At 40.3% G+C, this 24245-nt stretch overlaps 1 protein-coding gene across 1 annotated transcript; it reads left to right on the top strand.

Annotated features, from left to right (window-relative positions):
* Positions 1-110: 110 nt before the first annotated feature.
* On the top strand, positions 111-17946 carry SLC39A9 (solute carrier family 39 member 9). Its single transcript, XM_058806379.1, has 7 exons — positions 111-554; positions 2765-2873; positions 5986-6177; positions 8542-8610; positions 9762-9847; positions 11729-11863; positions 13579-17946. The coding sequence occupies exons 1-7, from the start codon at positions 459-461 to the stop codon at positions 13807-13809; spliced, it is 918 nt and encodes a 305-aa protein (XP_058662362.1). The 5' UTR covers positions 111-458; the 3' UTR covers positions 13810-17946.
* The last annotated feature ends 6299 nt before the right edge of the window (positions 17947-24245 follow it).

The following is a 24245-nucleotide window of genomic DNA, read 5'->3' as shown; positions in this document are numbered from 1 at the left end:
GCGCGCAGGGCGGGGCGGGGCGGGCGCGGCCCGTCCCGGAAGGGGAAACGCCGAGTGCCACTTGGCCGCCGGGGCAGCGGCCGTGGGCACGGCTGGCAGCGCCGGTCCGCACTGTCCCCTCGGCCCCGCCTGACGCTGCCCCGCCGTGAGGAGCCGCCTGCGTGCTCGCCGTCCTCCAGCCCTCCCTCTCGCCTCCCCTGGGAGCAGCGCGGCGCGGGCGAAAGTTCCCCCGCCTCAGGTGAGGGCCGGGCCCGCCTGCCCGTGGCCGAGCCGCTCCCGCCCCCTGGCCGCGCACCCCTGGCTGGGGGCCGAGCCGGCCGCTGCCGCCGGGAGACAGAGACATGGCCGAAAGCCTCTCCTGGGAGCTCCGTGTCTGCACGGGTTAAGGCGTGCGCTGCGGAGAGGTGGAAAAGTTGCTGTTGGATTTCACTTCAAGGGAGCGGACAGAAAGCGGCGAAATGGATGACTTCCCCTCCATCTGCCTGCTGTCCCTGGCCATGCTGGTCGCCTGCTATGTGGCAGGAATTATACCCTTGGCAGTTAATTTTTCCGAGGTAAGACAACTCCGCCAAACTGCTCGTTGGTTGCTAAAGGAGGAACCAGAGAGGTCTCCCAGTGGGAGTTGGTGCCGTCCCCTTGTAATATGGCAACGCTGTTAAGGATGAAGCTTTATCTTTAAAAGTTATGAGTGCAGTATTAATTTTCATTCAAAACTGCTGTGTAAAATTATGCTTGTTTCACAGTGGTCATTTAAACTCGTCAGATTTGAGTCGAGTCTGCTACAGGTGAAGCGAAGTATCAGCACGTAGTGTAAGGACACGAGTAAGCGTGGCTATTCTTAGAAGCTTGTGTAAGAAATGGCTGAAGTCAGTGATTATCTCTTTTGTGCCTGTGGGCTACTCAAATTAAGGCTCTTAAAAACAATTCAAAGAACATTCTTGGAAAAACTTTGATTCACAATTTTACTCACAGCTTGCACTGTTGAAAATTAAACCTTAGCTCTTTGATTACTATAGAACTTCAAGTTACTGCCCTGTGTAACTCAAGGCATTCTTTCAGAAAAATATCTTGGATAATAAGGTACTGTTAAAGGAGAGGGAGGGTTTGGTAGTTTGGGTAAGTTCCCAAACAGTACAGGAGTTCCTGATTAAACATCTTTGTGTACTTCTAGGAAATAGTTGTTGAGGTGGTGGCAGTTGTCACAGTCGCTGTAGGTTTCCTAATATCCTCTGATGCCCGAGGGCTTTTGCTCTTTCTGAATGATTATTTTATAGAGGCATGGTGTAGTGAGAGTTTAGTTGTGGTAGTAAGAGCACTCTTACAAGGGGTTCCCGTTTCTCTTGGAAAGCAAGCACTTTTAGGAAGCAAGGTGCTGGAGGAGAAATGTGCCTTTGTCCTCCATCAAGTCAGAGGGCTGCATGGAGTTTCAGCACTGCTTACCGTGTTGCTCTTGTTTTTTTAACATGCAAATGTATTTAGCAGAAATGGTTTGATTTCTCGTATAAAGGTGTATTCCTTTTGCCTGTGTATGTAGGCTGTTCTTATTAAATTTCTGTCTTCCCTACACCTAGCTATTTTGTACTGAAAAGGAGATGGAGATTTGCCTTGAAATGATAACTTGTTCTTTTAATGGATCTTTAAAATTCACAGGTGCCCAAGTGAAGGCAAGCTATACTATATATTTGCAGCTGTAATAAATCAGGATTACTTCTGACACTTTCCTCTGTGTTTATGTGTGTATGCAAAAAATACTGCAGTATTGCAGATAAAAATAATGGTTTTTCCTCGTGTGTTACTATATTTTTGCAAAATTACTTTATGAACAGCAGATGTTGAAAATTTATCTTTTCGTGTAGATTGCCACTGTATGACAGTTTCCCAAGTGTAATTATTGTATGTGCAAGTTTACAGTGCATGTTTGTGGGAGCTTTACACTTGTTATTATTTCTTGCATTTTACTGTTGGAGTTGTCCCCAGTAATGCTGCAGCTGTTCCCTTATGGTCACATTTGGTTGGCTTTCAGGAAGCTGGGTGTGCATCTCCTAGAGCATCCTGCAGTGAGCCTGAGCAGTTTGTGTGGCTGCAGTGCATGAAGGAGAACAGGTGGCACAACAATAATAAGCAACAAGTGCTTTCCTGCTGTTCAAATGCTGCTCTCTGTCCCTCAGTGGTTAGCATTAGTGTTTTGGTGGTGCTCAGACCTCTCATTGAACAGGGGAGGTGATGGTGGTTCTGCCACTGAGTGTGTGCTGTGCAGTTGTTAGGGGATCTAAACTCTCATGGTTGCTACGTGTTACATGATAGGGGTTCTTATAGAAACTGAGTCATGGCCTCTGCTGTCCTATTACACGTTTGTGTAATTGGATTTTAGTATGTGGCTTTGACTTTAACCTGGCAGCATAGTCAGAAGGAAGTGAATTGATGAGTTTATTGGTGCAACAGAATGTAATTAGTTTGGGAGAAAGATGCATTTAAGCTTTTTGTCCCAAACTAGAATACAACTAGGAAGATAACTCTAACCGTAGCAAGTACTAAAAAACTATGTGGGGTTTTTATTTTTGTTATAGAAATTATTCCAAAAATATGAATAAAATCATTATTCTTTACTATAAAACATTATTTTATATATTGTTGTTAAAGTTTAATTGCAAATTCTCAATATTTATGTAACAAGTAACCCCCTTCCCCAACATCTGTTAATAAGGGAGAGTAAAGAAAGTATTTTCATTCTTAAAGATGATACTTGTTTTGTACTTAATTGCAGGAGAGATTGAAGTTGGTGACTGTTCTGGGTGCTGGGCTCCTGTGTGGAACTGCCTTGGCTGTCATTGTGCCAGAAGGAGTACATGCACTTTATGAAGACATTTTGGAGGGTAAGAATCAAACCCAGATGGCCTCATTCAAGATAACTTAGACTGTGGTGTGTTATGATATACTGAGGCTTCTTTTTGGAGTTTTTAAGAGATTGATGGAAGAACTTCACAGCAGCATGACACAAAGCAGGCATAGAAATGCAAAACCACTATAGGCATGATATTGCACATTGAGGGATATGATCATGCAGATTGATGACTCTTACTGAGTTATCCAATCATTTCTGGCTCTGGATACTGTCCTGTTCCTGGAATAACAGCCTTTTATGACAGGTCATGTGTAGTGTTTCTTATTCTGGGGAGAGTTTAACTTCCCCTGGAACTTCAAAGGAGGTGTAAGGGTGCCTTTGGCAGAGAATGAAATTGTGGAGTATTCGCTGCTTTCTCTTTGTAGTTTAGACTGCTTCTCATTAAAGCAATTGCAGGAGGTGTTTTACAAATCCCTGCCCTAATAAGAATTTCCTCTGAAGCTGAAAAGCATCTTGGAATTAATATACTTAGCTGAAAATTATGGTTATATATTATGGTTATATAGCAATATGGTTATGGCTAATTTACACAGTAGGAGGCATTTCTTCTTGGGTAGTGATATACATTACAGATCTAAATCTCTGTGTTCAAGCATCCAGTTCTAGTCTGCTGTCACTGTTGTAACCACCTCATCATCTCTAATGAAGAGCTCAAAGTGAGCAGAGATTGTGTCTTGCAGGGATGTTTGTGTGGAGCATGTCTTACAGCCAAAAGCCTTAACAGACCTCAGTTTGAGATTCTGACATTGTTTCAAGTAGCCAGGGCTCATCACCTCTGTTGGGAGTATACTTTAAATTTTGGTTTTGCTTGCAAACTTGTGCTATGAGATGACCATTGCATGTATGAGATTTTTCCAGTACACTCAGAGTCATAACTTTGAAGGTAAATGGCAATGGCTTCCTGATTGCAGGGGAAAGCACCATAAAGTTGATGCTGTATAGAACCTTGCAAACATCTGGTGTGCTGCTGTTGCTAATTTGGGATTGAGAGGCACCTGTAGTCCTTTGCTTTTCCTGTAGTTTTGTGAGTTTCTAAACTTCTAAACTAAAACTGGGTTTTGTGTTTCTAAACTTCTAAATTTCATTTTAGCAATATGCTGTAATGTATACTGTTTTAGCTTCCACTAAATTTATGTTGTTCTGCTTAGATTTAGAATAAATAGGAGATAATATATAAAATGATCCTTTATCAAGAAGTGAAAGAAGCTCTGATTATGCCTTTATACTATACTATAATTTGTGCACTCTGATGTCACATGTCTCTAATGAGCTGTAGTGGGTTTGCTCTCCGTTCAATTTTAATTCTGAGTTGACTGGTTTCCTCTTGTAATGGCCCAGCCAGCAGTGAGTACAATTGCTGTGACCATTGGTGGGATTTAACACTTTTTCCCCAGATGGGGCATACTGTTCATGTCTGACTCACAGCTTGCTGTGTAGAGCTGCATGGGCTGTGGCTTTGTTTAGTCTATGGCAAAAACACACTTCACAGTACTGCAGTAGTAATAGCAGCAGTATTTACCTAGGGAAAAAAGAGTTTGTGAATGGCTTCAGACTCCATGTCTAACTCACAGTATTTTGTCTAACAACAGTCTATCTGAATTTTTTTTTTATATTGCAAAGGGTCAGAGCTAATGGGTATGACAGATTTAACTACAAAAATTATTTCTAATATGTTTCCTGGTAAAGTAGGATATTCAAAATTAAACTTAAGACTATGAGAACAGCTTTCTGGGTTTTTTTTCCAAGTTCACCTATTTGCATAATTAAACCTAGAAAGATGCAGCTAGGGGAAACTTTGAGATATATTCATATAAGTGGAAAAACAAAAAAAAGAAATCTTTGTTTTCCCTCTTTCAGGTGTAGCTTAACTCTGGTTGCTTGATAGCGAGCATTTTAGTGTTTTCCACTGATATGGAAGTAATTTACTATTACTTCTGTATTTCCCTGTGGGTAAACAGGCTGTGGAATAAATAACTTCTGATTTTCAACCTTGTAGGCTGAGAGAAAATAGCATATCATGACTTGGATTATTCTTTGATTATAAACCTGTGTAGTGAAACCTTGGTTTGGGTGCTACTAGCAAATAAAATTCCTTTGCTGACTTCAGTCCTTTGTTTTAACTGCTGAAACTGTATAATCCCTGTCAGAAAGATTGTCCTGAGTTATACAGTTTTATGGCTTGAAATGATCTGAAGTAAAGTCAGCTTCATACTATAGATGGCAGAAATCTAGTGTGGTCCAAAGTAATTTTATTGATGAATATTGTTTAGCAAAGTTCTGTGTGAAATCTTTGCTACCAAGCTTATTCTGATGTGCTTTGACTGTAGCAATGGCATTGTGGCATTTTGTATAGTGGGATGAACATACACTTGTCTCATCCAAGAGGAAGTATGAATATTCCAGCAAGGCAGTGACTTGATAGAGTAAGTCAAGTTCTTGCTATAAGTTTTTAAAGCTTGTGAAGAGTAGTTGCCATCCAAAAGACCTTCCAAAAATGAAAAAACCATGGACAAGCTTTAATAGCTGGTGTAGGGAAAGGAAACCACACATCATTCACCCCCAGGGCTTGGACTTTGGGTTTCTGGGATGGTACTGACATTTGTAGGTCAGTGTGCTTGACTTAACCATTGTTGTAGTCTGTATCAGTGGGGTGTATCAATACTAGCTTTTTTGTATCTCAGCATCAGTTAATCTTCTTAAAGATGGTATTAAATCTTTTAGTGGATGGAGCCTATTTTATTTTCTCGCTCAAATGAAGGTAATGAAGTAACTGCCTGGTGGTATCTCGAACTGTTGACAAAACCGGCCACTTCAGTTAAAACAGGAATTATACAGCAATTTTTGTGAATTAATTTGTATTTAAATAGCAACCTGGCTTATAACATATTAATGCTTTCTTTGCTTTTCCATGCTGAAGATGTATGAGGAGAAACCAACCAGGCTTTGGTAAGAACATTGTCTGAAAAAGACCATAAGCAAGGACTTCTGTGTATTGTCCAGGAAAGTGTGAGGAAGGCTTTTGGCAGAAGAGGAAAGTGCCTGTGTGGTGTTTAGAGTGCTGATGTGTTTGCTTGCTGTCGCAGGGAAGCACCACGCAGCGAGCGAGATGCAGCACGTGCTGGAGTCCGAGAAGGCAGCGAACATCCCGGCGGCGCACGAGCACGGCCACGACCATTCCCGGCTGCACGCCTACATTGGGGTGTCCCTTGTCCTCGGCTTTGTCTTCATGCTCCTGGTGGATCAGATAGGCAGCTCTCATGTGCACTCTGCAGATGGTAAGTAAAGGCTCACTTCAGTTTGACTTGCTAAGTAGTCTTAATTAACACGTTGAAATTTATTTCTTTTAGTGCTACCAGGGTGTAATTTGTCCAGTCATGTCCAGAGTTTCAGAGGTACTTTAAAAACATAAGCCCTATACCAAGGTCCATGTGAAATGTTTATGCTGGAAATCTGTCTCAAAATTCACCATAATTTGAGAGCTTGCCTAATAACATGTATGAGCACATGTGGTGTAGGGGTGGAGGGTGACTTGACACTTGAATTACTGTCTGGTTTTAGGGGATTTCTTTGGCTTTTCAAAAAAACTTCAGTTAGTCTTATATTTGTTTTTCCTACTTAATTGTCTTGTATGTTGGTAAAATTTGCAAAGAACAGCAAGTTATCTTAAGCAAGATGGCAGGAATGATTAGATGTAAGCTCTGGTATTTCAGCTGCATAGCGGGACCTCCCACACAAGTCTAAAGCCTCACATACTTCAAAATACTTCTTGCTTTATGTAAAGATTTCTCAGCCTGCAGTTGCCTTTGTTTCCTCTCCTGTGACTTTATGCTCAGAGTGTAGCTTGAAATGCACCAAAGGTGTTCTGTCATTTGAAAAGGTATTTTATTGTCTTTGGCTGCTCATTTTTTCCCTCACAGTGTCCTCTGATGCTGGAATTTGGCCCTGAAAAAAATAACAAATTGATCTTAAAGGAAAAGTAAAACACATACAAAGGCAGTGGGATATGTTTTGGCTGGATTTCATCAGTTCACAGTGCAGCCTGTTTTTATGGGGATACTGTGGTGGGACAGATGAAAGGCCAGTGCAGGGGCTATGTCACTTGTGTACTCCTGAAGAAGTGTAAGTGGAGCCACAGCCATTAGTAGCTGATTTTCAGAGCTATTCCAAAGAAACACAGGCAATGAGGATGTCAGGGAGATGCAGGTGAGCAACTTCCTAAAAGATTCTTGGTTTGTATGGGTTATAACCCTTTTCTGTGTCTCTGATCATAGCAAGTACCAGGACAAGGCTGTGATCTGTGTTAGAGATACACCCTACAAAATAGGATTATAAGTGAAGTTTTATCTAGCCTCTACCTGTCACAGGAGATGTAACAGTGTTTTTGTAATGTTTTTTAAAGCAATTGAAGAAAAACACTTTTTCTTGAACCAATGAATGTCTTGTAGTTTTTTACCTTTCAAGTGATTAGGTGTTACTTTGTCTAAACTAGAAAAATTCAGTGGGCCAGAAGGAAGGTATGAAGTCAAATGTGATTCTTTGTGTTTAGTAATCAAAAAAAATCAAATCAATCCAAAACAATTGTAAAGGAAACGTTTTTTATGAATATCTCCTCCTGTTTGACATGAGTGCACCATTGCCATCATGCAAGTGCAGCTTGTGGAATTAATTACTCAGATGGCTTCCCCTTCATTCAGAAGATAAAGCTGACCAAAGGGGATGCATTAGTTTAGATCTGACTCACTGGGAAGCTACATGTGTGCCTGGGAATGAAGAGAGACTTGAGGGTAATGGGCAAGGCAGGAGGAAAGGAAAGGACTGGAATTTGTGTTTTGGCATCACTGCAGAGTTACAGCAGGTGTGCTTACAGCTGTTTTACAGAGCACTGGGATAATTCAGACATGGCTGCTCAAACTGTCTGAAATTAAACAGTTGAATAATATGCTTCTACACTTTGTAGGGCTTACCCACCCTGCAGTGATTCTTTGTAATGGTTTCACCACTGATTGTGTAGTGGTGGATATTGATGTTGCCCTGTTGTGCTGTGTAATGAGCTAACCTGCAAATGTCAGGCAATTCTGGTCAAAGCAGTGGATCTCAAACAGCTCTGGCTGCATTTCTCCTTTGTGATATATAACATCAAAGGGAAATCTTTGCAACTGGTGCTGTGACAAGTAGTCTTTATTGTTTACTAGGAACTGCCAGGGAATAATCACTGCAACAAAAACTGATCCACCTGAAGGAAACTACAAACCTTGAGCTGTGTGGAGAAATATCATCCTGACTCTTGAAGCAGCTCTGAATTCTTGGGATCCATAAATAGCTTTTCTTTTTCTTGGTGGGGCAGACCTTTAACATTTCATTTGAGGAGCTTAAGAAAAACATCTGCCTCTGTCTATGAGAGAGATCCTGCAAATTGCAAAGAATTGTCCATGAGACTGTCACCTGTTTGTTGGCAAACTTCAGGTGATGTGAAGGTGTTAAGTGTCAAACTATTTTGCAGTAAATCTAATGCAGAAATACAGAAGCTTGTAGTCCTGAATACAACTGCCTGAGCAGCTGGGGGTGATATGTACAGTGATACTTACAATATTTTTTTCTAGCATAGTTTATTAATTTGATCTCTCTCATGACTGTTTCAGATCCAGAAGCTGCAAGATCAGGCAACTCCAAAATCACCACAACACTGGGACTAGTAGTCCATGCTGCAGGTAATGTGGGACCTGTTATTAGTCCTTGACAAGTATATGCATTGCTGTGTGGGTCATCTTTAGGTGGGATGGAGACATTTGGGTTTTGGTTTTGGAGGTGGCTTTTTATAAAAGAAAGGAAAAAAAAGGCAGGGAGAACTAAGGATCTTTCCCAGAATTAACTGAGAGCTCTGATGGTTCATGGAGTTTTATTTGGGTACAGAATTTTCTCTTTTACTGTTGACTTTACTCTTTTGTGTTTTCCATATGGAAGGTTGTGTGATGCTCACTCTCTGCCTCTTCAATTCCTTTGCTGACTCCTTTAGCTGCTAAATTTCAATACATGCTAACAGATTTGATAAGTTGCATGAAACACCTTTGGGTTTGCTTGTTGGTTGATGGGTTTTTAAAAATAATACTGATTTAAAACAATAGTATCTTGTAGGGAAAAAAGGACATTATAAGGTGGAGCACAAAGACTTGACTGAAACACATTTGGGCTGACTTGCAAGGACGGACTGCTAGTTGTGTGTTACAGTCAAGCCATGATCACATTGCGATTTTTCACTATATATGTATAGTATAAATGTGGTGCTCTTTCATGTCCTGCTGAAGGTTGTTGTCTAGATAAGTCAGAAGATGTTGATCAAAAAGATACTTCTCCAAACAAAGTGTGTATATATTAACGAGTAGTATAATATGCATTTTTTATATAATTTAGACAGTGTAATTATTGTAAGTGATAAAAATATTTACAGTAATATTTATATTTGAAAAATCATTTCAAGGGTAATAACTGAAAGTCTTGCAGTGCTTAGTATCTAAAATAGATTTTTTAATTAGAGAGGAAATCTCTTCTAATATAGAAGACTAAAACAACTAAACTTGTTACTTGTTCTAGTTTGAAGGAATGTGTCAATACGGAGTAGATTCCCATTGTGGTTTTTATGGTCTTGGGAAGTATGAGACAGCTCTTGTTGAGGCTTTTCTGATGTTCTGAAATGTTATGCTTAACAAACAAAGGCAAGTGAATCCTCTGTTGGGCTGCTATTGTTAATGGCAATTTTCAGTAATAGAGCTTCTTAAATCAACATGTTTTCTACTCTCAGCCTTTGAGGGGGTGGGGAAGCTCATGTAGAAGAATAATCTAAGAATGTGCACTCCTTTTTCAGCTGATGGTGTTGCATTGGGTGCAGCAGCTTCTACTTCTCAGACTAGTGTCCAGTTGATAGTGTTTGTTGCGATTATGTTGCACAAGGTGAGTCATCATCAAAAAAAATCTTCAAAAGTCTGTTAACACTCACAAGAATTGCTAAAGATCTACAGTTTCATTACTGATGTAATACAGAAATGTTTAATGCCATTGAAGTGGAGAGGTTAGTACAGTGTCAAGGACCACAAAGCAAGGGTATGAGCTATGAGAGAAGAGCACATGATTGATGCTGAGTCTGAGTGGGGTGCAAGTGAGAGACAATTCTGACTGCCTACTGCCTGCCTTGATAGCAGAGGTTGGGAAAAGTCTCCCAGAGGTAGAGAGGGAAGAGTAGCTCATGAAAAAATGTGTCAGCTTCACACTGACTTCTTCTGAAGCTGGTATGGTAGTGTTTATTTAACAAACAAAAAAACCCAAGGTCATCATGGCTCTAAGAGACATATTCCAAGAAATTCTAAAGGGTGAGACACAGAAGGAGATGCTAGTGCATTAGGAGGAAAAGCAGTTTCAGTCTTGGTTCTGTGATGCTCATCAGGAAATGAGGAGAATATTTGTTATGAAGGGTTTTATTGTTTGAAGGATTAGTCTTTTGAAACCACTGAATATCAGAGTACTAAATTACAGCAATTAACTTCTTCTTACCTCTGTTGTAATAGCTTCAACATCGCTCATATACCATTTTTGTATATGGAAAACATATAAAAAAAGGAAAACAAAAAAAAAAAAATTTGCTGATGGTAACAAGCAAACAGTGGCTCTTGAAGATGGAGAGATCTTTGCTGAATACTTGTGTGAATGTGAACCTATTGGCTCTGTAGGCTCTAAACATACCTGTGCAGATGAAATTTGCCTTGTGGTAGCACATGCATGAATGATAGTGGTTAGTCATCAATTCATATCAGAAATCATACATAATTACATATTCAAAATGTTAGGAAATGCATATCTGTTATGTCTTTTCTTCAATGTTCATACAAGTAATTGTGGTTTGCATAACTTTGAGGATGGCAGTGTCACTGTCTCATCTTGGAGCTTAACTTAATGGCGATTGCCCGGTGGAACTTGCTTCTGTTATTCTTAATGTTCTTAAATGACTTGTGGAAATTTTAGAGGAGGAAAATTTCTCCTGTGAATATTTGGTAATAGAAAAGAAACTTCTTCTCTGGTGTCTTTTTTCTATTCTTTTGATCCTGTCTGATTCTTTTGTCTTTCTCATCTTTTTTTCACTCATGATTTCCTTCTATGTTAAAAAAAATTCTCTGTATAAAAATGCTTAAGGTATTTTAGTTTTATGTCTTACCTCGGAAATGCCAGGGTGGATTGCTGTTGTTTTTATACAAGCAAAAGTGTAGTAAATTCTGTGAGTAGTGGGACATCTTTGCCTTTTGGATAAGAAAATAGATGCCAGCAGAGGGAGAAGGAAGTGTTTGTTTGCTTCCTGATGAGAACAGGAACGAACTAATCAAAAGAACTCAAGTCTTTGTTAACATGCAGGTTGACTCTTACTTGTCTTTGGGCAATTGTTTCCTTCCCCATGTTAATTGTAGAATTTTCTTACTGCAGATGAAAAAACTGTATATCTAAGGATGTGTGATAGTAACAGGATGAAAAAGGAAATTACCCAAATTGATGGAGTCTTAGGAATTATAGCAATTACTATAGTCAGAATGAATATTTTAGTATTTGTAACGACTACACAAGTACATGTTTTCTGATAGCCAGAACATGAGTTTCCATTAGGTTTGGTTATTAAGGTGGGGCAGTCTGCAGAATGCTCCTAATTTGGGTTAGCTGCAGTACGGAGTGCCTGCCCTGAATGTCTTCCAATTCAGTCCATTTCAATGTAGTAAGTTGTATTGCAACCTTTTCTCATTTTTCAGGGGCTTTGGGAGGTATTGTACTAGCAGTGAGTGTTGTGTTTTGCAGGCACCAGCTGCCTTTGGCCTGGTTTCCTTCCTGATGCACGCTGGGCTAGAACGAAATCGGATCAGAAAACACTTGCTGGTCTTTGCCTTAGCAGCACCTGTTATGTCAATGGTGACATACTTAGGACTAAGCAAGGTAGGTCCATGGTTTTGTTCTGCCCAAAATCTACCTTAATGGTGAAGTCTGGGGAAAGGACTGTGACATGAGTTTCATATTACACAATTCCAAACTGCTTGAGATATTCAGCAGAATAAGATTTAAGAAAAGATGATGTAAAGGTAGCAGTATGAATGCACAAAACAAATAATAATCTATGCATTTCACATCAGAATCAATGACATAACTCCTTTATAGAGTTTGGTATAGTTTTTTTAAAAAAAATCTGATTTCTCTTTTTTTATCCTTTTTGCTGCTCCCCACTGAGGACAATTTATTCAAATAGCTGGTTTTATGTGATGCCTATTTAAATAAGTAATTTTCAGCATTGTTGCATGTATTCTTCTTTGAATACGTAGGTAGGAAATAATCTCCTCTAGCGTCCCCCACCATCCCAGAAGTGGTCCTCTGTTTTCAAAGTCTGTGTCAGAAGCTGAGTCCTCAGCTAGAACAGTCTTTTTGCCTTACTCCATAAAGCATCGCTGTGTCTTGGGTCTGTACAGCAAATGGTCTGTGAAATGGGACACTGCACATGAGTTTATCATCTCTGTCCAAATTAAATGTTTCTGCTTCTCATAGCATGTCCTGGGATGCTCCTGTATTTCTCAGCTGTGGTGTGTCCTGCTGGTGACATGTTGTGGTGGACATGTTGTAAAGGATATAGCGTGGTCTCATGAAACTCAAGGCACGAGAGGAAAGATTAAATAAATCATCTGGGCTAATCCTTTACTTGCTGGATAGGATTTATATTTGGTGTTATAGTATAAAAGCAGAAAAAAAGGTTGGGTCTGTAAATAGAAAAGAGAATTCTCTTTGAGCACTGTTTTGAAGTGTCCTCATCAAGGGTGGGGTTTACATTTTGCCCTTCAGAAAGAACAGAGAATTGATAAGGCATCAGGGCTGTCACAATGGTTTTGTAGTTCCAGATGATGTATCTTTCTCTTTGGAAAAATGACCTGGGAGTAAACACAAGAACTAAGATTACACCTGAGTTGGAAAGCATTGAAGAAGCATTTGAATCTGATATGCATGGGTTTGCGTTTCATTGCATTTACTGATGTGTAGCATATCTTAATCTATTATGAAGGTGAAGAGGTGCTCAGTTTTGATGCAGAAGATGCATTTCTTCATGAAGTTTGCATGGAAATGCTGGAAATGTTTTGGGTATCTACATACAAATGAAATATTTCATGAGTGATGTTGTGGGACTTCATTCGGAAGAGCAGTGGAGAAGATATTTAAAGGTTGATGTCTTATTTGAACCCCTTGTTCAGAAAAAGGGAGAAAAAAAGTCAACCTTGAGCATCCTCCCTAAAATTTGTGGCTTTGCAATATGAATTTTATTTTTTTTCAAAACCTGTTTGGTACATTGGCTGTGAGCCGATCAACAAGATGCTTCAGTAGACTCTGACTTCTTTCCTTTTCTGAGGGTACTTTCATAAGGGTTTTTTCTTTCGTAAGTCCAAAGAGTAGTAACTAGCAGGAGGGGTGTCTTTCTGCTCCCCACAACTTCAGGGTGCCAGTCACTACATGTAAGGTGCAAGACACAAAAAAATCACACTAAACCATTGTCATTGTGAGAAGAGACTTGATTGAAATCCTACTGTTCCTGGATACTGGGAGATTTTTAAAATTTTTATTACTGATTGAAGAACTTCTGCTTATTCTCACTTTTTTTGCTCTTTGTGTTTCAGAGCAGCAAAGAAGCCCTTTCAGAAGTCAATGCCACTGGAGTTGCTATGCTGTTTTCTGCTGGGACTTTCCTTTATGTTGCCACAGTTCATGTTCTCCCAGAAGTAGGAGGAATTGCTCATAGCCACAAACCTGAATCAACTGGAGGAAAAGGACTCAGTCGTCTGGAGGTGGCAGCCCTAGTATTAGGGTGCCTAATTCCTCTAGTTTTGTCCATTGGACACCATCACTAAACACTCAAATTTCAATGTTCTCAATAAGACATGAGCAGTAAATGTCTGCTGCTCCCTTTATCATTCTTTTACCCATCATTCATCCCATCCACTTTATGGAGTTCAGAGGGAATCCTGATTGCAAAATGAGGAATACTGGGAAAGTTTTTAGTGTAGCAAAATGTACTTTGGCAGCCGGACACAAATTCTCTGTAACTTTCTTTTCTGAAGACATTTGCTATTTTAATTGTTACTTCTGGCCCTATTCTCAGGGAAGATGGAACTTGAAGTTTAAGAAAGGTGAGCAGGGAAGAATATAGCAACTCCTCACAAAATTGCAATCACCAAAGTATCCTGCAGTTCAGCTTTCACAGCTGAGAGCAAAACCCAAGGATGGCTGCGTTGTGGGAGGTTGAAGTGTCGCTAATGAAGAAGGGGGCTCTCCCCCATCGGTTCTACATTGTCCTGGTAATGCTACTGGCCCTTGTGATGCTTGTCACTAATTGTACTGCAGAAATGGGCTGCACAGGGAACTCTGTATAACACTGCTGCTGTCACAGAGGTGTCACTTGATAGGAAAGAAATTATGTAGACAATGTGTAGGATTAGAGGAAGAAATCAGCTGGTTAAGAAAGTGCAAATGAGTTTTGCAGTGTATTCCATTGTTTAAGACAAAGGATAGAAGAAAGGAGAATTGTGTTTTGATTGTTATTCAATTGTTAATAAATTCTACAAAGGACAGTTTCTTGGGAGATAGCCTTCTGCCAAGTCATTCAAGTCAGTAGGAATTATGTTTTGGCTACTGGGATACCCTAATGCTTCTGTTGAGAGAGATACCCATAGTGCCCTTTGAGATAGAGTTCTGGGCTCTGAGGAGTAGAAATCTGATGGAGACAGCTGTTGAGGGACCAGGGAACTTTACTAGCTCATTTTCAAAAACCTGAACTGCTGAAATCCGTGGGGGGCTGTGTGGGTTTTTCACTAAATAAAGGTATTATGGCTAACAGAACAAGATGTTTAGTTAAGTATTTATGCTGCAGATAGACTACAAAGTGTTTCTAAAGGAGTTCTGGACAACAAAAACTCAAACCCACCAAAAACCAGTCTGGTGGGTTCCCAGTGGACCTGTTAGACATTTAGCTTTTCCTTTGGGAATTGTTCATTTGCCTTTTACCGATAAGCGTTTGTTTTTGTGAATCTACTGGAGGACTTTCTGCCAATTGCTGATGTCTCTCACTAGAGAGGAGTGGGAAAAGACCCCTCTGTTTTCAAGGCACAGATTTGTCTTACCAGACACTATTTCCCTTATGTAAAACATGTTATACTGTAACGTGCATTGCAAAGTCAGGAATGTTTGACATGCACAGAATCAGCATAAAATTCTTTCTTTAGGGGAAAACTTTTTAATGCTGGCCCCCTTATAAGCTATACTTTGTCTGCACTTTTTGAAGATAACATTGCCAAATCTGTTTTTCTTTTTGTTGTTTTTTTTAAAAAAGAATCTTAAAGAAATATCTTAACTGAAGTGCTTCTTGTTTCCATATGAATGACTGTGACTGTTTGTCATGCCATTTATTACTTAAACTGCAGAGCCCATTGTGCCTCATAATTTCTTTAGATTTTTGTTATTGTCCTGTTTGTCTGTTAGTTCAGAGAGTAATGGGTATGGCCTGTCTCTTGGGCTAGTGATGGCTTTGTCTGTTGGCTCTGTAACAATACTGATGAATCCCAGGATTGAACCTAGTATTGATTCCCAGGAGTGCTTGTTCATTTGTGTGTTTTACTGTGTAAGATCAATGCAAAATTATTAGAAGTCATATTTTCCCATAAGACAGTATTTTCAGATAGAATTAGTGCTTCAGACCTAAACAAACTTTTTTTTTTAATATTAGACCTTCAATATTGTGTTCTGAAAAGCCACTGCCAAATTAGTTATGTGGATGGGATCCTCTTCTGTGTGCTTTTCGATTTTTTTTTTTTTTTGGTCTCTTTTGGTTTTGGGATTTTTACAACATATGTAATGCAACTGGTAAGTTACTGGTTTAAAAAGTTCAGCAGGACAGATTCCTAACACATGCAAATAATACAAAGGGATGTTTACTCCAGAGTTCTGTTCTTCCTGATTCCCTCTTAATTACCTTCTTCCTTAATATCTCACTATTTTTATTTGTGTTTAAATTTCCACGTAACCGTTTCCAAAAGCTGTAGGGTTTGCAAGAGCAGGAGATAGCTTAGTGCAACATTAGGTGCTTGCATTTTATGAAGCAGTAGGTTATTATTCTTTGACCTCTTCCTGACACTTGCATCCCCACCCTGGGAGATGACACCCTGCCTGAATTCCCCTTTAGTCTCACTTTGTGTATAACAACAGCAGTGGTTGACAGAGGCTTCCTGTTCCATGCCATTTGTTCCCGGCTGCAGCATGTGGATAGGACCTTTTCACATGGATCAGTGTGTATTGGTGAGGGTGTGGCAGCCAGATTGTCACTGCTGACACAACCTCTGGCATATTAATCACAGGTGTCACTGCTGAAAGGTCTTGTCATCTTTCCATTTTCCTGTCCTCACATCATGTTTCCAGTTTCTGGGGCAGCAATCAGAAATAGTAGTACTCAGTTTAATGATTCATGAAGTATAGGGGCCAAGTTACAGCAGCAGGTGAAGGAACTTGAATGGAAACATTGGCAACTCAAATTCGGCACAAAAATTCTAAAAATGTACATTTTGGCATTTGGTTAAGTGACAGAAGACTTTAGTGACTTTTATTTTTTCTCTACCCATTTAGAATTAGCAACAGCATGTTGTTTTGGCTGCCTGTTATCACTGCATTATTCTTTTCAATTTGTATTTGAAATTGCAGCGACTGAAGAAGCTTTTGATTATGTTGATAGGGAAAATGTAAATTTTATATTATCAGACCTTTCCAAATTTTTAGTACCAAATGGAGGATTATTTTCTTGACGCAGAGTATTTTAATGAGTTAAATTAAATGGTCCATTTTATTATAGCCCTTTCTATCTATCTCCCCATCTGTCGCAGTAAATACAAGCATTGCGTGTAGTCAGGGCCATCTGGTATCATTTTCTTCTCCTCTGGAGACCTTGGTGCAAACAAATTCCTCTTACTCTCTTTGTAATAGCCTCTCTGACTGTTTTTTCTTCTGTGAGGTAGGTGGCAGTAGGTTTAGCAGGTAAATGCTTAAACCAAGTGCCAGCCATGTCCCACTTTCCTTCTGTAAGTCCCTCTAGGAAATCCATAATCTTCTCATCACCTGTTTCTTTTCAGTTAATGATTTCCTAATTGATAATAGGAATTGGACTAAAGCTGTTACTGCTGATCCTCATGTCTTCAGGTACTGCCCCTACTGTTCTTTTATTGTTCCTCTTATAAAGAAGGGAAATATTTCTTTTTCAGCACTCAATGACAGAGGCAGAAGCTGCGCTGACATTAAATTAAGTAAGGATGACAGAGCTGTCACACCAAGACAGGATTTTTTGATTGTTTTGGCTTGTCAGGTGGCTGGGTGTTAAATACAGAAACCCACTGCTGGCTCCAAAGAACTATTTCCAGGTGGATTATATAAAAGCTAATCTTACCCAAGAGGCCCAGGAAAACCACTGTGTTTATTCAGGAACTAGTTCAGAGCCTTCAAGGAACTTTGACAGTAGCAGGTGTGTCCATGTGGTATCAGCTGATTGCAGAAAAGAGATGTTGTGGAATAAATGCTCCTGTTGCTCCCTTCCTGTTCTGTGCTGGCCCTTGGGAAAAGAGAAGGAAATTGTACTTGTATTCTATTGAGGGTGGAAGGAGGAGGAGTGATTGCAGTATGGTGGGAAAGTTTATGATGAATATCGGATTCTTTACCACAAATTTCAGATTCCTGTTCACATCAAACTTCTTTTAAATTTTTTTTCTATACTGTTCTATCTCTTAGCAGCCTTGGCTTTCCAGGGAAAAACATTGTGTGGTCATTGCTGTTTACCTTACATGTTTCTCCATGTCTGGAACTGTAATTTTAATGTCTTTTTTCCAAACCATTTGTACACAAAATCATTCCATGAATGGCTGCCTTATAATTTTTCCACTTTAATTGTGAATGGTTAAAATAATATTGCCGTTTTCAATTTGTTTTATTATATTAAATTTTTACTAGGTGCAGTGCTTTGGAGTTGGCTTGTCATTTACTGCATGGGGTTTTCTGACAGCTCTAATAGAAAGAAATACAGTCTTAAATGGGTGCAAGCGTTGCAGACAGTGTTTTATTTTTGTGGGAGTGTGTTTACTGCTCTTCTTCATGGTGTCTGAGCACCTCTTGCAAACCTGGAATGTGAAACTGCACGCTGGGAGGCAGTGTAGCAGGTGGATTTTATATGGCTCTGAATGTGTTCAGAGGTATTAATGCAGAGATGAATTGACAGCTCTGCTTGAGCAGGGCATTTGGCAACTCGTGTCTCACAGAGTGTTTAGGAGCTGGCATTGCCCTGATGCTATCTCCTGCACCCCCAGGAAAATCTCTGGAGCTTACAAGGCTGAGACCTCTTTGGAGGGTAACAGGAAGATGATGGGCTTAAGGTTGCTCTAGACCACTGTAAAAAGGCTTGAGGACCCTTTGGAACTAAAGGAAATCCTCTTTTTTCCATCCTGTGCTCTCAGTCTCTTGTTAGTCCCAAACAAAAAATCTGACACTGTCTGGCTCCATCCCCTTTGCACCCTTCTCTCAAGTATTTGTATACATTGATGAGATTTCTCTTAAAGCTGCTGAGTTGACATGGTGTATAGGTATTCTCCATACTTTCCAGCTGCCCTCTGAGCAGGACTGGGGTTTAGACCTGCATTTTCAGAAAAGAGAAAGGGGAATGGTGCTGTTACAGGATGAGTGATGTATGCATTTACAAACTTCATGCATCTATTTAAGAGACAGCACTTAATGGAGATGATTCATAAGCAATTCATTTAAAAAATGGATTTATGTTTTTCCGCTGTGCTTGCTGTCTACAGACTTATCTAAGATCCTGTCACACAGTGTTTTAGCTCTTTCACTCCAGCAATAAGCAATCCTCTCAGCTTGTTGCTTGTGTTTGATTTTTCTAGTAGTTCATAGGACTTGTGTCTTGAAGAAAGTGTAATCTCTTTATACTGGCTTAAGCACAGGAGAATATGATTAATGTAAAGTCAGGAGGACTGAAGCAAATGACAGAGGTGCTGTTAAAGCTGGTACAAGCAAATGTAAAGCAGTTAGAAGGGAAAGCCAGTATTTTTTCCAAGCAGACTCTTGTTTTTTGGCAAGTAAAATTCAGTTTTAATGGTAAAGCATTATGCAGTATATTAGCATTCTTTTAGTGTATTTAGTAAACATGTCACCTCTGTAACTGGAGATTTAATCACTGTAGCCTGTGGTAAAGCCTTTTGGAGATGTGAGGAAGTGGTTTGGGTGAATTTGTTTACAAACTTAAATTTAGGAGCTGTGGTGTTGCAGGCTTCCTGATGATTGCTGTGTAGTGTTCCTTCATTTGTTAAGGAAATAAAAATGTACGTCAGCATTTTTATGAGCAACTCATTAGGGATGAGCACAACACTAAGATGATGAGCTGTCATCTATTGTTCCAGTTGACAAATTAAGCCATTCTTCTACTGATATGTGCAAGCCTTATCCAAGTATCCCTGCAGGCAGAATTGCACAACATTCCACCCTCCTTATCACAGCACTTGTCCCCTTTGTCTGTGATGTTGAGAGATTAACAAACTGTTATTGTGGATGGGGGTTAAAGAAAAATGCCTCCTTCAGAAAAACTTGTAGACCTAATAAAAATTAAGCTGTATCATGCTGACTGACACCAAAGCCACATAGTATTTGGAAACTCTAAAAGCAGAATGACATTATTAGGGGAAAAATGCTTATTGTGCATCAGTGTGCTCAGCCAGTATCTGAAGTGGTAGTTAACTTATGATCTATGATTATAGTTATGTTGGAGTCTGTGGAGGTTAATGGGCTTCTGCTGTCTGAAGAAACACTTTCATTGAGATACCCTTGGTCACACAGGGTTGAAGAGGCCTGCTGACAGCCCTGCTTACAAGCCTTACTAGTACTTCAGGTGAGTCTTACTGTTGCACCTCGTACTCAAGTTCCCTCAGAGGGTGATGCTATCAGTAGGATGAGTCGAGTTGTAAGACTGCAATGGATTTCCCATGTTCTATTGTCTCTTTGATGGAGAAACTGAGAGGTGGCTGATCTTGAACAAAACTTTGTACCCCTGGTATCTCCTCTGTGCAGACACTTCACGTGAAGGTGACTGAGTACAAGTGGATGACTAGGCATCTGGGAGCTTTTCCATGTTTATCCCTACAATCTAAACTTCAGCATTATGAAAAAAGCCTCCTCTGCAAAAGCTGTGTGGCAGCATGGATCACAGGAGAATAAAAGGAGATGGCCCTCTTAGCCTCCTGTATGTTGTAGAGAGCAAAGTCTTCAATGCCCTTCCTTGCCAGACATTTTATCTTTCATTTGGCTGCTCGATCTCATCATCATTGCACGGTTTGTAATACAGCTGTCATGGTCTGCTGCTATGATAGATGGCAGCAGTAGATCTTTGTGCCTCTGTACTTAGATAACCACTTGAGAATGTGGATAGGAAGGAGGCAAGAGGTGTCTTGTGCCTGCCCTGTGTATGTTTGCAGCACGGTCCTGACCTTGCTGGGACTGGCTGGATGAGCAGGACCAGGAAGGAGGAACTTGAAGTGGTGGCTGCTGGAACTAGAGCTGAGGGGTATTGTATAGGCGAAGGGTGTGAAGAGCACTGGTGGTGCGGGCCCTGCGGTTTCCACTCCTGAATGAAGTCCTAATTGTAGTGTCTACTTTTTAAGGCCTTGCCCTCAGTGATCACAGCAATGGTAGTTGTAAAGGAAGCCCAGAATGAGTATGCAAGAGCAATTGTGGTCTCTGTGCATGTGTGAGGCATTGTACAAACTTAAGATCAAATAAAAATGGGGGTTGGCCAGTTTTGTTTTCATGGATGTGTATTTATTGTTTAAAAATTAAGCCTATGAATTTCCTTGTTTTGATCAAAGGGTAGAAATTGGTGGATTGCAGTCAATATTGATACCTTTGCAGTTAAAAAGCACCTTTTGGATAGAAATCCAGCAGCTAACCTGTTTTTAGAAACTTGGAGAATTCAGATATACTAACTGGTGTTGAAACAGCTAAAGAGTGTGTTTCTCCAGAATGGGCAGCCCTGGATCTCATTTGCTCCTTGCTGGATTGTTTTGTCAGATCTGAAATGTGCTGGTGGTTCTCTGGTTGTTTGCATGCCTTAATATGCAGAGGTATTACATTTCCCCTCTTTCATTATTCTGCCAAGGAAATGCTAACAAATCCTTCTCTTTTGCAGGACTTTTTTGGCTGTCCATGGTACCCGAACTACTGCCCTGGTATATGTATTCTTGTGATGTTCTGGATTTACTACCAGTGTCACACAGGAGGAACAGTGGCTGAGGGAAATCAAGTTACATGCTTAGTTTCAGAGAATATTCTGAGTTGGAAGATACCCGCAATAGTCATCAAAGTCTAACTCCTGACCCTGCACAGGACAACCTCAGTCAGATAAGCAGCCTATTTAACTACTGAAGCTCCAAGCAATTTCTGTTTGTCAGCCATGTGATCATTTTGTAGTATTTAGGCTTGATGGGGGGAAAAACTGGTGCCTTGCAGGAAGCCTGTGGTCTGTCTTTTGGAGGAAGCCTTCAAAGATAGCTGACCACTCTGATGTATTCTGAAAAATGGCTTTTTAGCAGAAAACTTTGCTTATGAGAGTAAATGAGTTTTCTTCCAGAAGAGATATCTTAGTAGGATTTAAAAAAAATAAATTTATATTCTCTTCATACTGAGAGAAATAATCATTGATTAGCGAAATAGTCATTGGTGTCAGTTCCTGAGAAAGCTACCTCCCAAAAGCCAAGCTATGGGGCTGGCTGCTTGCTATCAAATCCCTTTGCTTTGGTAAACTGGTATCTTATTTTCTGTCTTCCTCCAAGTCTCTCAAAGTGTCTCTATATCCACAGCAAATAGTTGGATTTATTATGATTATTGTTTATCCTGGGCCATCCAGCATGGATCTGAGTGTGTTTGAAGGGCTGGGACTAGTGAAAGGCTTTGGCTGGAACAGGTCACTGAGACCATGTAGTTCTTACCAAGGGATAATAAATGGGGTTATACATCTCTAAGGGTGATGTCTGATGGGGTTGCAAATCTACAGAGGCACTTGACTTTAATACCACTTGCTGAGTAACTTTTCTTTGAGTTCTGCAGAACAGCTCCACCTTTCCATCTGACACTGAAAATTTAATCATTATGCTAAAGAAAGATGCTGTGTTAGTGTATCTCACTAGAGGTGAATTGATGGTAGTTGCTTTTCTACTTAAAATAACCTCTGCACACAGCTGTGCACTTAGGAAGCATCCCTTTGGGGACTACATGTGACATTTTGTCTTTGCAAGAATGATGTATCATAAATGAAACTGGAGCTACACTTTACTTCTCCACATTGGTTGGATACCTGCTAATAGCTCCCATGATTGCTAATGTTTCTCAGGGTTAAAAATGGCTATGGAGCCTATCAGAAGCTGTAAAAGCAAAGGGAATCTGCCTTACTGGAATGTAAGATCTGAATCTCTCCAACTCCGCAGTGGCTCTGATCCATCTCAACTTACTGGCCCAAGCCCAAGAAGCAGTTTGTTCTTTCTGCATAACACAGTATTGTCAGGTTGCCCAGACCATGAAAATGTAACTTTTCACTTAAAAAAAATCCAAGCCTCCTCAGCAGCTGAAGTTAGTATGTGTCTCCTTAAACTGAAAGGGAGCATCTTTGAGCTGGAGTGGCCTGTGATGAAGGCACACGGGGTAATTCTTGGGCAGTCCTTGTGCAGGGCTGAGTTAGACTTGATGCTGCTTGTAGGTCCCTTCCAACTCAGAATATTCTGTTAGGAAACGTTATTTCTGTATAGCTTGCACTGCTGTCTGCTTCAAACGTTTATTTTTAGCAAAATTTTATTGGCTTGATGTGTAGGAAAAAATAAACACAACATATTAGTAAAATAATTGCCATACTAGTGCAGCCTGTTGCTCCAAAGAAAGGTTTTTTGATTGAAGGTCCAGTGCTGTCTCTCAAGGATGTACAGATGTGTTTCCCCTTCATTAGATTAGTACACACATAAGGGAAATGTTAAAAGAGCCACTATTACTATAAATTACTGTGTCCAGACACCCGCAGTTGCAAAATTCACCTTGCTGGTATCTATTGCCCTAGCGTTGCTGGCCTGTCACTTGACAAAAGCAAGTTGCTCTTTCCCTCCCCTGGCCTGTTGACTTTAAAGAACTTGCTTTAACTACTCAGTGCCTTGCTTGTCTTAGAGGCCTCCAGAGGAAAAATAAAATTCACTTTTTGATGTTCAGAGCTAGAAACCTCTTTACTCTCTTAGTCTGTGTGAGGTAAAAATAAGAAAGAATGAAAAATAAGTAAAGAGTGAAAATCTGTCTCGTGGCAGGTCGTTGCTGTCAGATCTTTGCATTGTTGGTGCAATACAATGGCAGGAGCACTGGATCATTACATGGGAGCTCTGTGGCTTTTCACTAGACATTTATACAGTTAAGTGAGGCTGTAGGGCCCAGAATAATTTTTACCCTTTGTGCAACATAATTTGAGGGAAAATTTTCCTTCTCCTGGTTATGAGTAGTATTTCCTTCTTGGTGCTGTGTACAGAAGGGCATCTATTGCATTAATGCTTCTGTTCTGCAATGCAGTATTGTATTCAAGAGTTAGTGCTCAGGTGAGATGGAGGCAGTATCTGCTGCTCTCTTCTCCACTCTCTGCCTTAATGTCACTCTGAAATGGGACATGTCCTGCTGCTCTGGGAATGTCCTGTCTGGGATGTTGGTCAAAGCCAGGGTGAGAGGAAGTAACAAATCATGGTATTTGCTGGCTCTCTCATCTATTGATCAACTGTGACTTTTATCAAGGACCTGCATCTCTAATTTCTCTGATAGTGAATGCAGCCTGTGAGCCTGAGGCAGGCTGTCTGCATCTCCTGTCTTTAAGATGCTCTGCAAGTGCCTCTGTACAGAGCTAAGTGAGCCCATGTCCTGTGGTGTGACCTGGCCTACAGCACATCCCAGGTTTCTGGTCGGGGGTGGGGAAGGACCATGTGTCTGCACTGTGTTTCTTCTGAACAACTGCATTGGGAAGGGCTGGCATCCAACAGTTACAGCATCAGAATCTATTCACATGGGATGGCACAGGTTAAATCAGGAGCTGATACCTCAGCATATATGGCATACATGCCATACAGCATGTACATGTCTGCATTTGTTATGGGATATCCCAAAACCACAGATGGTTTAGCAGCTGGGATTGTTCCCTGAATTCTAATCCTGGAGGGGAGGCAGGATGCAGTAAAGAACAATATGA

This window comes from Ammospiza caudacuta, chromosome 6 (genome assembly GCF_027887145.1).
Source record: "Ammospiza caudacuta isolate bAmmCau1 chromosome 6, bAmmCau1.pri, whole genome shotgun sequence".
Taxonomy (NCBI): Eukaryota; Metazoa; Chordata; class Aves; order Passeriformes; family Passerellidae; genus Ammospiza; species Ammospiza caudacuta.
This window is presented reverse-complemented; position numbering and strand designations above follow the sequence as displayed.